The sequence below is a fragment of the Balaenoptera physalus genome (genome assembly GCF_965194825.1).
Source record: "Balaenoptera physalus genome assembly, chromosome: 7".
Lineage (NCBI taxonomy): Eukaryota > Metazoa > Chordata > Mammalia > Artiodactyla > Balaenopteridae > Balaenoptera > Balaenoptera physalus.
The window spans coordinates 100,185,068-100,198,325 of NC_138886.1; the positions used below are offsets into that span (position 1 = coordinate 100,185,068).

General features: G+C 40.2%; 1 protein-coding gene across 4 annotated transcripts in view; it reads left to right on the forward strand.

The window, feature by feature from the left end:
- Positions 1-13,258, forward strand: part of LOC309665098 (contactin-associated protein-like 3) — a 239,849-nt gene that overhangs the window by 128,270 nt on the left and 98,321 nt on the right. For all 4 annotated transcript variants that reach the window (XM_082471232.1, XM_082471233.1, XM_082471234.1 and 1 more), the window contains one exon: positions 10,571-10,718. In XM_082471232.1, coding sequence (XP_082327358.1) covers positions 10,571-10,718 — 148 coding nt within the window. The remainder of the gene's footprint in view (positions 1-10,570; positions 10,719-13,258) is intronic.

The window sequence follows — 13,258 nt, forward strand, 5'->3', positions numbered from 1 at the left end:
AAGGCTGTTTTCTATCTAAACATCCTTGGAAAGATAGCTGAGAATAAAGGGCTGTCGGTGCTTCTGTTTGTAAGATGTGCAGAAATGTGAGAAACCCATGGAGAATTGTCTTACCTCTGCTCTGACTAACACACAGCCTTTTACTTTTCTTATGAAATGGCAATTATATGTTGCAAAGGACTTATTTCACATTTACTTAAACTTAGTTTTCAAATATATATTTTTTTGTCCTATTCTAAGATTAACTTCTCTTGTGTAAGAGTTAATTTTGAAATTACAGTGTGAACCGTATGACCCTAATCATTTTGGTTTAACAGTATTGCTAACTCAAATTTAAAATGCTGAGAAAAAAGCATCTCTATTTTGTCACTAAAACTACCAAAACAGCTTTAAATACACAATTAGTTTAAAAACAGCTGTTTGATCTTGACATATTTTTTTTAAAGAGCTTTTTGATGTGGACCATTTTTAAAGTCTTTATTGAACTTGTTACAATATTGCTTCTGTTTTATGTTTTGCTTTTCTGGCCCTGAGGCATGTGGGATCTTAGCTCCCTGACCAGGGATTGAACCTGCACCCCCTTCATTGGAAGGCAAAGTCTTAATCACTGGACCACCGGGGAAGTCCCGATCTTGACATATTTTTAAACATATTTGGCTAAATCCTATTTAAGTTAACACTTCCTCTGAAATCGGAATTGTGACAAACACTGTAAGAGAGCTACTATTTTTTGCATAAATGAGAGCAAAATCTTGTGGTAGTAAGTATGTTTCCCTTACAAACATAGTGTAGGATAAATCTAAATATTCTGATTTGAGAAGAAAATTTTGAATGGAGGAATTTTTCATTCCACTATTGCAGGATTGTCTACTTTTCCCTAATATTAAAATGGACAGTTAGCCTCTTGAAAGAGGTTAAAAATCCATACGGAATGTCTCAGAAGGGTTTAGTTGTTCAGTGGCTTTCACTCTTCCTCACAAATTATTTAAAAATGGAATTTTTGTTCAAGATGTCTACCATTAGCGTGAAATTTATTTTCCAGTTTTATTGAGACGTAATTGACACATGACATTGTGTAAGTTTAAAGTGTACAACATAATGATCTGATGTATGTATATATTGTGAAATGATTACCACAATAAGTTTAGTTAACAAACATCACTTCACATTGTTACACATTCTTTTTCTTGTGAGGACAAGTGTGAAGTTTGATGCTTACCTGGTTCTCTTCTTTTGGACTTTGGCAAATCTAAGAATTAATCCTACCACACATAGCCTATACTAGTCTACCCAAATCTAACAGTTAGTAAAGACATTAACACATTTATCTGTTTGTATGTTTTATTGAGCACAAGATAATAATCTCATTCTCAGAAGCAATGAAATCACCGAAAGAGCCAAGTCTTGAGAAAGCCTCGTAGAGTTGCCCTGTTACTAGATAAAGCGCTTGGAATATATAAGTATGTTGTGTCACGCGTCTTCCTGTGACCTGTGATTGTTACTTGAAAGTGTGGAAATGCAGAAAAGATCTCCTGTTATTATGAAAGGCCCATCTGTGACAGGTGGAAAGGAGGACGCTATGTTAAGAGCTTGTTCTGTGCAGTTCTCATGGAGGTGACTTGTGTCCTATAGGGAATGTCTCCAGGCTGCATTCCACTCTGGGTTCTTTGCCTCTGGCAGTTCTCCGTGATCACTCCTGTATTGGGGTCCCCCACGCCACTCCCAGGCTCCATGATTCACTGGAAGGACTCATAGGAATCAGCCTAGGGTTATATTCACAGCTGTGATTTATTACAGCAGCAGGACACAAAGTACAGTCAACAAAGGAAAAGGCAAGTGGACCAAAGTCTGGAGGAAACCAGAGGCAAGCTCCCTCAAGTCCTCTGCCAGTGGAAGCACACAGGACACGCTTAAGTCCTCCAGCCATGAGGACAACATGTGTGAAATGTTGCCAACCAGGGGAGCTTAGCCTCAGCCTAGGAGCCCAGGCTTTTATGGGGGATGGTCATGTAGGCACCCTCTCCCTGGTACATATCAAAATCCCAGATTCCAGAAGGAAAGCAAGTGTTCAGCACCAACCACATTGTTTGCATAAACATCTTAGGCAGCAGTGAGCCACTCTTATCAATTCTGCGAGTGGTGAAAGCCCTCCCAAAATTCAGGTGCCTAGACACCAGCAAGCCTTTCTCAGGATGGTGACTCAGGCCTGCGATGTTATCACTGTTATCTCTTTTGGTTCTGATTTTTTTTCTTCCTTTCCTTCAGTCTTTCTTACCTTCAATCTTATATTCTATTATTTTAATAAGATGATCTGATTTAACACCCTTAGTTTCTTACATGAAAATACCAGCATGGTCCTGCGCTAAGGTGGACAGAACACACCAAGTCCTTCTGAAGCTCTGGAGGCTCTGCTCCCGAGGAGGGCACGACCAAGGCCCTTCATTCATTACCTAAGAAATGGTCATTCCCTAGTAAGGCGCTTAATCTGTCACATTTCAAAAATAAGTGATGCCACATTTCAAAAATCAGGACTCAGGGTGATTTCCCTGAGTCCTTAAGAGCGATGGCTCATAGAGGACACCTCTGGACTGGCCCTCTCTATAGGAGAGAACAAGGAGCCTGCGCTAGAAAGAATGGAAAGGCCTAGAAATGACCAATTGGCCCTGAAAATTGAGTCAGTGAACAAGTGTCTGTTAGGCACGGACGGTGTGGAATGTGGTTAAGGATGGTCTGAGTTAGCTAGGAGGTACCATCGTGGTCCTTCTCAGACACATACTCTTCCGGGAATTCAACTGGCAGACACAATTAAACTTGAAAACTTCCTGAATTTCAACAATGCCACCGAGTGCCTTCTGCTTGCCAGAACTAGACTGGTCAGTGATGGTCTGAGGAGAAACTTAAACTACTTTGGAAATAAGGCAGACTTAGAGAGTGGTAGCGAACATGGCACCCACCTAGCATACAAACCTTGTGAGACCCTGAGGGTCATGAGTATAATGGATTGTGGCTGAGCCGTAAGGGACTCACTGATCCAAGTCACTCAGCAAGGCCACCACAGGCCAATCCAGAAGCTAAGAGTATTATTTTCCTCGGGCTGCAGTAACAAAATGCCACATTCAGACGGTTAAACAACAGAAATTTCTTTTCTCACAGTTCTGGTAGCTAGAAGTCCCAGATCGAGGTGTTGGCAGGGTTGGTTTCTTCTGAGGCCTCTCTCCCTGGCTGACAGATGACTGTCTTCTTGCTGTGTCCTCACATGGTCTTTCCTCCGTGTGCACACTTCCCTGGTGCTTCTCTGTGTCCAGATTTCCTCTTCTAGTAAGGACACCAGTCAGATTGGATTAGGACCCACCCTAATGGCCTCCTTTTACCTTAATCACCTCTTTAAAGACCCTTTCTCCAAATACAGTCACATTCTGAGGTACTGGGGGTTAGGGCTTCAACATAACAGCAGGTTAAAGGAATTCCCTACCATTTGAAGTAGTTTAATGTTGAACTAAACACATATTGGTATCACTTTAAGTCAATGGAACTTAATGAGAAATCTTCCTAAATTTTGTACAAATGACCCAATTTGCATATTACTATTTTCAACATATACAGGAGGCCACTGGGTTAGTGCTATTCTCCCAGTAGTCCTAAAACAGTCTAGACTCACAGTTAAATACTTTAATTCCTTTAATTTCATGAATTTATTTAATTCCTTGAAGCTGCTAATAGAATATGCCCACTACCCAGCACTCCTTTGAGGCATTCCTTAATAACACTAACCATACTTCATTTTCTTCTTTTGTGTTACTCTTGAAGTTTAGAAGCCAATTCATTTGTCAGAACTAAATTTGTGCCATGTATCAAATAACATACTTTTATTTGCAGTGTTCTAGTATTGTTTTCAACAGCCATATATTGATTTTGAGACAGGCTGGGACCCGGGACCCTTTGCTGGGACCTGGGGCCCTTTGCTGCAGTGTTGCAGTGCTTGCACCTCGACACACCTCTCCTCGAGCAACAAAATAACAAAGAAACTGTATGGGACTAAAAATAACGACGTGCACGCCCAGTTGGGGCAAATTCTGGACAAAAGATACAAAGAGACCAAAAAACCCAACTGCCACTTTTGAAGATCCCAGAGCAAAAGCAGGGTACTGCACGTGCCCCCTGCACACAACACCACCTAAGCGGTGGGCAAACCACCTAAGCCACCCTTCTGGCCCGACCCCTGGACACACCCCTGCCCTCACGCCATGTAACAGGGGTCCCCAAACCCCAGGCCGCAGCCTGGTAGGAATCAGGCTGCACAGCAGGAGGTGAGTGGCAGGGGAGCGAGTAAAGCTTCATCTCCTGCTCCCCATCGCTCACATTACTGCCTGAAACATCCCCCCACCCCACCCCCTGCCGGCCCATGGAAAAATGGTCTTCCATGAAACCGGTCCCTGGTGCCAAAAAGGTGTGGGGACCACTGCCATATAAGCAGCAAGCTCGCCCCCGCTTAGGGAGCACGCAAGCAAAGGAACCTGTTGTTTGTTCTCGCTCCCTGTTGTTTGTTCTCGCTCTGCTGCAGCAGGGGCCCCAATAAAGCCTTGACTGAATTTCTTGTCTGGCCTTTGATCAATTTTTATTGTTTAAGGACGCCAAGAAACCTGGTCGGTAACAATTTCAAAATATGGTCTTGATGTCATTGGAAGTAATTTTTTTCTGACTTTTTCTCTGTTTTCAACATCTTTGCCAGCAAAAGATATGTTCCCAGATGTCTTCTAAAATGTTTTCTTCCTGATCATTTAGAAAGATTGGGAAAGAAAGAGTATTGAGAAACTTGAGCTGTACTTTTGCTGCACAGGAAGGGTGAGCTGTGTTCCATCCTAGATTAATAATATTTCAAGCAGGAGGGAAAAAATAAAGTAAAAGCCTATAACTTTAGCAATGTGTTTGAAAAATACTTGATTTCAATAATATTTCTATCATGCTTACGTTGCCGCTGTCTAAACAATACAGATAACAAAAGCATGTCAATTAAAAGCAGCATTTAGGACCCAGTTTCACAGATCTGCATTGGCCCTGGGTTTCGGATTATTTCAGGGCCAGGCGCTGTGAGTTCCTGTGTGGTGTAGTTGTGCTCAGCCATGGGACAGGTGGGTTCTCTCTTGCTGTAGGAGAAGGTGGTGGGACACACGGAGATGGTTATCTCTCTCTGCTTTTGACTCTCCTGACTTGCTTCCACCAAGAGGCCATAAACCCAAACTGGAAATACTGATTAAGTGCATACTTTTTCCAACACATTGACCACAACTTGAGATTTTCATGGCGGAATATATTACATAAATGTCTGGAAAGCAAATATTTTAAGTGCACTTTAGGTAGATGTTTGCTTACTTTAATCAAGCAGAAGGAGAGATTATTCTTTTACCTTCTGGAACGTGTTGAGGTAAACTTATCTACAGAAGGGAAAACTTTAGAGTTCACCTGGTACAAAGCACACTCATCTGGATAAACTGAGGGTGTTACCGAGTCCAAGCTCGTTCTGTTCACCGCACAACAGGCCAATAAATCAGAGATGACGCATTGAGGGAAAGAATACGACTTTATTCGGAAAGCCAGCAGACCGAGAAGATGGCAGACTAAAGTCTCAAAATAACCATCTTATCGGGGTTTGGATGCCAGTTTCTTTTATAGCACAGAGATGGGGAGGAGATGAGGAGGTAAAGTAAAAGGGCCATAAGTTTTGCGAATATCCCCTGGAATGGCCAGCCTCAGGGAGGGGATGTGTTAATTTCTTCTTAATTGCAGCCATCCACAGGTGGACAGAGTCCGTATGTTTTCCTGAACAAAGGCACTTTGGTTTAACATTCAGGCAGAGGGGCAGGGTTCCCCGAGGCAGGCCATTATGTACAGACAGTATCCTTTTAGTGAACAAAAGCAGCGGAAGGCAAAGGTTAAAGTAAAAGAAACAGATTCAACATGTAGTCAGATTTGGTTCTTCCCTGTAACAAGGTCTCAAAGAGTGAGTGACTCCCTCCAGGTCACATATTTGGCATCATAAACTGTATTACTGAATTTTTAGTTCACTTGATAAAACTAAAGTGAAAGGATACTTTCCTCAAGTTTATTCATGTATCAATGTTGTAGTATTTTGCAGTTCAAGAAAATATTAAAAATAATTAACAAGACCATTTGCTTTAAAGCAATTTAGTACAACTTTTTCATTGTCTAATTATAGGAAGTAATTTTAGTATACTTTTTCATGGTCTGTGAACCTCTGGAAATAACAGGAACAGAGTATTATTATTTTTAACAATAATACATATTATTGTTCCCACATTACTCATGAAGAAGCTTAGAGTTGGGAAGATAAAATGTTTTGTCTAAGATCTTCACGGTCCAGCAATTAAAAAGGCCAGAATTAGAACATGGGGATTTCTGTGTGCCCTTTTAATCCCAACAACATCCTACCCCTTACCTCAGAGGTGGTAAAATACTCTTAACAGTGTGCTTGAATTATGAATCCCTGATTTCCTAGTGACAGAGAGTAGAGACAATCTTCATTAATTTTTAATGCACTGAGACCTATTGCTATAAGCAGTGCCTCTCACATTTTGAAGTAAAGAATTGATGTAAAAGTCTTTCTTAAGTCACAGATACTTCAAACTTAAACTGATAAATGCATTATAGGCATCTTGAAGGTCGTTCAATACAGCATTGTGATGACTCAACATTACACCAGAAACCATGGCCTCATACCGATCCTTTCTCATGATTGTTTAGATGCCACTGATGTGATTGCTAAACAAGCTAAATGAGGACTTGGCAGCTTTTCAGAAGCATCATCAATTTCTAAATAAATTATTTTGGAAATACATTTATAGCATGTGAGTGGACCACACGCCACAGACTCTAGTCACTTTCGCACGTAGCTAAAAAACATGCTTGTAGAAACTGAAAACTCTATCAAACAATATTTGTTCTTGATAGTGGATAAAATGTTCAATTGTGATGTCCTTAAGCTATTGACTATTGAGTCTACATCAAACTGAAGTGGTTCTGGTGATCAATAGTGCGAAGAGTTTTGTTGCTTTGTTTTTTTAATTCTGTAATAGCTAATAGAGGAATGCTATAAAGGAAATGGTTAGATTGTAAGCCTATAAAATTCCTTACACTAACTCATCAAAATTCCAGGATAGAAGAGTCTTGTTCCTACTTTACACATGAAAATGCTGACTTCCCCAAGGTCACAGAGGTAACGAGATGGAGAAGGATTTTGTGGAAGCTGGTTGCCACAGGTTAGCTCTGCATAGGACTGCCTAGTCCACTGTTGAAACTCTGAACCTAGAGTAGGGCTGCTGAGGAACCATTGGTGGCTCTTCGCGTCCATGGAGGACTTTTCTTCCTATTCCTACGAGCTTCATTATTTCACTTGTTAGAACAAAGCAAGAGTGGGCCTTTGTTCCCGACATTCTATGCTCAGCCTGTACATTTATGTCTGTTCTAGAAACACCAAAGCAAAATTATATAATCCAAATAATAGATTATGCCACATTTTTAAAAGATAAACATTAGCTTAGTAAAAAATATGAGATTATTTCAGTAATAAGCCCCAAATGTGTGAGTGGCATGCTAGTAGAGATCCTTTCTACTCCAAACTCATTTCATTTAAATTTCTGTATCTTTAAAGAAATGTATCATTTATTTATATTCAAAGGAACTATTGATAGTTCTGTATAGGACAAAAATAATGTAATTTCTTGAAATTAGAATTAATTAAGATAATCATATAGGTATACATATATGTATACATAGGTACATACATTTCAAATATTTGATTGTGATTAAAATCACATATAATGAATGTTTTGTGTGCAGATCTCAGAAGTTGTAGAGTGTGTTCTTCATCTCCTCTATTCATATACTATTAACATCGATTAGTCTCACCTGAAATATTTCTTGAAGCGTACTCTGTCTCAAAAAAAAAGAGTATTCTGTCTTAAATATCATTAAAACAAAAAGAGAAACTCCTTTTGCTGTAGGGCATTGTCATCACACCAAGCTGAGGTACAGTTTTCAGAGTTTGTATTCAATAAACAAAATACTTCAGAAAGAAGTAATATTATATAAGGAAAATAAAACAATTTAAGTAGCATTCCTAGGAAATAATTTCATTATGTAGTTCATGCTGAGGTTTACAAGTTTTGTCAGCTACTAAAATAAATATCAATTTTACTTCTTACCTTGAATTATAACCTTAGAATTGCAGCAGATGTAAGAGGCAATGTTCCTCTCCTGACTGTTTATCTGGAGGTCTTGGACATTGAACCTGAGATTAAATGTAAAGACGGGATGCAGAGTCTGACAGATGAGCTCTCTCTACCAAATGCACCAGTAATAACCAAAACACCAGCCACGGCCACAAGCAGGGCATCCACCACTCCTGGAGCATTTACCTCCAGGTGGGGAGTGGGTGGGTTACATTTCAGACATTATCTCACTTAATTCGTACTCAAATATTTAAAGTAGGTTTTACCAAACTGGTTTTGTAGACGAGGGAACTGTGACTTACAGCAGATATTACCGGCTTAAGGCCACGCCTTAGGCAGCGGTGGAGCTGGGAAAACGCTGCTTCTACCCACATCAGCCTGGGGTCCAGTGTAAAGACAGGGAGTGGACATTCTTGAGTTCTTCTTTGGAGCATAGAGGCAGTGAAAAGAGCTTACTTGATATTGGCACAACGGTTGTTAACACTTGAAAGAAAAGATGATGTAGGTCAAAGATTTCACTTTCATTGAACAAGAGAAATGATTGAGTGCCTCCATGGTGGTGTTTCATTCATTAACCAAGAAGTTTGTTCTAACATGTGAAAAAATGAAGCTCGTAGGAACAGGAAGAAAAGTCCTGCATGGAAGCGAAGAGCCACCAGTGCTTCCTCAGCAGCCCTACTCTAGGTTCAGAGTTTCAACAGTGGACTAGGCCGTCCCATACAGAGCTAACCTGTGGCAACCAGCTTCCACAAAATCCTTCTCCATCTCGTTACCTCTGTGACCTTGGGGAAGTCAGCATTTTCATGTGTAAAGTAGGAACAAGACTCTCTATCTTGGAATTTTGATGAGTCAGTGCAAGGAACTTTATAGGCTTATAATCTAACCATTTTCTTTATAACGTCTGGGACACGCGCTCTCATTACATTTGAGTTTTCTGGGTTTTTTTAGTTGCATCTATTTATACCAAGGAAATCTCCCTGGTGGTCATGATTCACAAACTTGATTACTGGTTTTGTTTGGTTTGGTTGTTAAACCTGGCTCAGCATTTCACAAAGCTAAATAACTAGGCAAGCATCATTTCTTGTAGAACTAAAGAGTCTTGCTCCTGGGCTGCGTAATTGTATCTGGCTGTTTGTATTAACTGCATGGCAGGTAGGTGGGTTTGTCCCCCTAGTGCAAGTGAGCGTGAGAAAGCATCGACCCCTTTTGTTCCCTAATTTTATTACTATTAAATGGAGAACTATTATGTGAACACCTTTGACTTCTGGATAATAAAATTTGTGAAATCAAAGAGTGCAGAACTTGAAGGTGACCCATCCCAAAATATACTACATTTTATGTTTTCACTGTGGGTTCCAAAAATTGGTGAAATTTAGATAGTTTTTACATTTGACAGTAGATTTCAGAAGAGACCCATACCTGAGAGCCCTTACTCTGTTTTCAGAGCTTAAACCGGTCCGGTCTTGGATGGGGCAACGTTTTCTGTTAAGATGCTATATGTACAACAACATCATGCATTCTTTGTTTTCCCTTCTTGCTGATATTTACATTAAAAAGAACACCATGAAAAAGAAGTCACACTCCTTATAACAAGTTCCTTTGCTCTCATGCTGACCCCTTCTAGCATGAAGCCAGATGACTACGGCTAAGAAAGCACACCTCTGTCTTGTAGCAGGTGGCATTGATGTGTTTCTCCCAAGCACCCCCTAAATGCTGATGACTTGGGGCAGCCTGACAACACACAATGAACACAGGGATTGAAATCCGAAGCCCCAGGATCTTGTCCTGGCCATGCTGGATAATAGCTGTCCTGCCTCCACAGAATCTTTTCATTTTCTCAGGCTTGAGTTTTGCATTTATAAGTTACAGGTTTTGAACTAGAACACTGCTCAGGTTCCCCCCTAGATCTCAAATTTTTGTATCTAGGATTCTTATTGCAAAACCTGCAGGTTACCATTGTGCTTGATTGTCCTGGATGTGAGGTTGCTTGTGAGTGTCTTGATTGCTTGGAGGTTAGGAAATGATTTAAGGGATGAGTAACTTTCTAAAAGCAAGCCTTCAAAAGTAGCAGGTTTATAGCTGGTTTAATTTTGCCATTGAAACTTAAACTACCCTGCAAATAAGGAAAATTTAGATGATGGTCACTAATCCAGGCATTGAAGAGAGGTTGTCACATCCCTCTTAAATGTTAGCAGAGTTTCTCGAAAGCAAACATCCATTTGCATATTAACAAAATGAAGCATTGATCGCTCATTAGCATGTGAGGTGACAATAGGAAGACGATATTCTGCAGACACACTGACGCCTTCTCCATTTTCTCCCAGGGTTTCCCAGGAAACACAAATGCAGACAGCGTGGTGCACTACAGACTCCAGCCTCCCTTCGAAGCCAGATTCCTGCGCTTCCTCCCCTTAACCTGGAATCCCAAGGGCAGGATTGGGATGAGGATTGAAGTGTATGGATGTGCATACAGTAAGTGGTGTTTATTCCCCGATGGAAATCGATGACGGAGTGATGTGTTCTAAACACCAAATTGAAAACTGAACTTGACTTCTTCAACCTTTTAAATACCTGTGCATGTAGAACTGGGTTTATGGAAAGTCTTGATAATATTATAGTTATTTTAAGGTTGAATTCAGAGGAGGACCTGAAATGAGCCCTAGAATCTTAGATTCGCAGAGCTTAGCAGAATATCTGTTTCATAGCAGGCAGTTCATAAAATGAACAAAGTTCAAATCAAGAACAGTTATATATTGTGATTGATGGTGCCGTCTTCTGACACTGGGATGATCCTCCTGTGGGAACACAGGTGAGTGCGTGTTCCCTGTTCCCCATGATGACTCACTTTTCCCTCTACTTTACTTGCATCGCTGTGGAACCTTCTTTTGAACATCATTTATGTATTATGTCTTCCCTCTTTTCCCCACTGATGATAAAAGTAAAAGAGCTGGCAGCCAATGTGAGCATAAACGTGACCATAAAAGCATTCAGTGACATATATAGGGGATCAACTCTACAGCTGCCATTTTGAAGGTCCAGAATATACTGGTATTTCTTAAATTAACACAAAATGAAAAAATTAATATAAAAAACAATATTCTAGAAAACTGGAGAATAACCCAAAGAATAAGTTGGATGGGAACATCTTGGGTTTTTGGTCACACCTCATTCTGTACCTGATCAGACCATTAACTTTGCAGAAAAGTGTAACCATAAGATCTACCGTATACAGGATATTTAATGTGTCAGATCCTACCTCCTACAGACATTTTCTCATTCAACTCCCACACCAACCAAATGAATTCAGTATAGTAGTAATCTCACTGCTTCAGAGAAAGAAGAAACTGAACCTTGGAGAAATTAAGAAGTTTCTGGAGCTATTACATATTGAATCTAAGATTTAAAACTATCTGTCTTTTTTCCTAATTTTGTTTTCATAACTACCATACTCTTCAGACATTGATTTCTTTATTCCCTCACTTGTCATATATGAATTTATTTTTTTGCAGAGAACTGTATTGGATGTGGGGGATGCTTCTAAAATTATTTATTTCTTTGTCAGGATTTTATGAGAAGTCATAAAATTGTACAAAACAAATATAAAATGCTGTAACATGAACATGGGGCATGGGGAATAGAGTATTCAGTCAGTTGGGTGAGAAAAGGAACCTTTCCAGCAGTCGGTTTTCAAAGTAGAGGGCATGGGCAGTGAGACAGGAGGCAGGGATGGTGCTTGTAGGAAGAAATAGCATATATAAATTGTGGGAGCAGGAATTTAGTGTTCTCGTGGTACAGGGATAGGGGTGGACATGAGTTGTTGAATAGCAATGGTATCATGTCCACTTTGGTAACCCAACAGACAATGGGTGGTTCTGGAGGTGAGTCTCACCAAGCCACCCATCCCATATTCAAGGGTCACCTTCAGCCTCTGTTTCATACCCCTTCCTAATGACCTATCCCACTTTGGCTCTGCTTCCTAACCCCGCCTCTGCTCTCTAGTATTTATGAGTCCATGGAACATTTAGCATAGATCGTGTTGCATTGCTATGAATCTATTTTCCCTCTTTCCATTGATCATTAACTTTCATTCTTTTGTTTCTGGGATCTTTTGGTGTGCTCACTGCTGCAATGGCTAGGACACCTGATATTTAGTGTTTCTCTTTGATCCCATGAAATTAGTGTCTCCTTTTCCCATTACTCTGGAAATAACTTGAGGTTTACTGAATTCAAAGCAGAACGTGCTGTTTGATGGGGATTTGCCATTAGCTTGACATTCTTCGTGAGGAGATATTACTCTAGTTTCTTGGATTAGAGGTCGGTACCAGGAAGATCAAAGCTGCGTGTCTGATCCCCTGAAGGGCCAGTTGGCTGTACAGCTGTCATGGAACCTGCGTGCATCCTAAATTGAGCAAACACGAGCTGTTGGGCATAAGGGACTCCTAGCATAAAAATGCAAACGGAAAATAATCACCACTATTTGTAAAGCAGCACAAAATACATTCCTCAATAGTAGTGGCTCTGTTTTGTCTTCATTCTTATTATTAATAATTATTCAAGTGCAGCACTTTGCATTTTTATTTTTGGCAGTAATTTAGTGTGATATAGTTTACAGCTCAAAAAGTGATAATTATTATCTTTTTTGATGTGTATTTCCACTGCTCTGTTGATAGTGAGAGAATGTCCAAATTGCTTATCTTGGCATTTAATGTCTCTTATATGCGACTTCTCTTTCCAGTTTCATCTCTTTACATTCCATTTACAATGATATTTACTATTCCTGTAAAAATTGCAGATTTTCATGTCTTCTTGGCTTGGCATATATATTTTCACTAACTGAAAAGCCCTTCCCCCATTTCTAGAGTAGAAATGGAGTGCATGGGGTCTTCTTAGAGCCCCTGCTGACCTGCATACCAAGGCTAGTGTCTGGCATGGGGTTCCTCACTTTCCCTCGCCCTGCCCCTCTCTAGCAGTCCCCTCCATCCAATGTCAACATTCCCTATGTACTTGTTCTA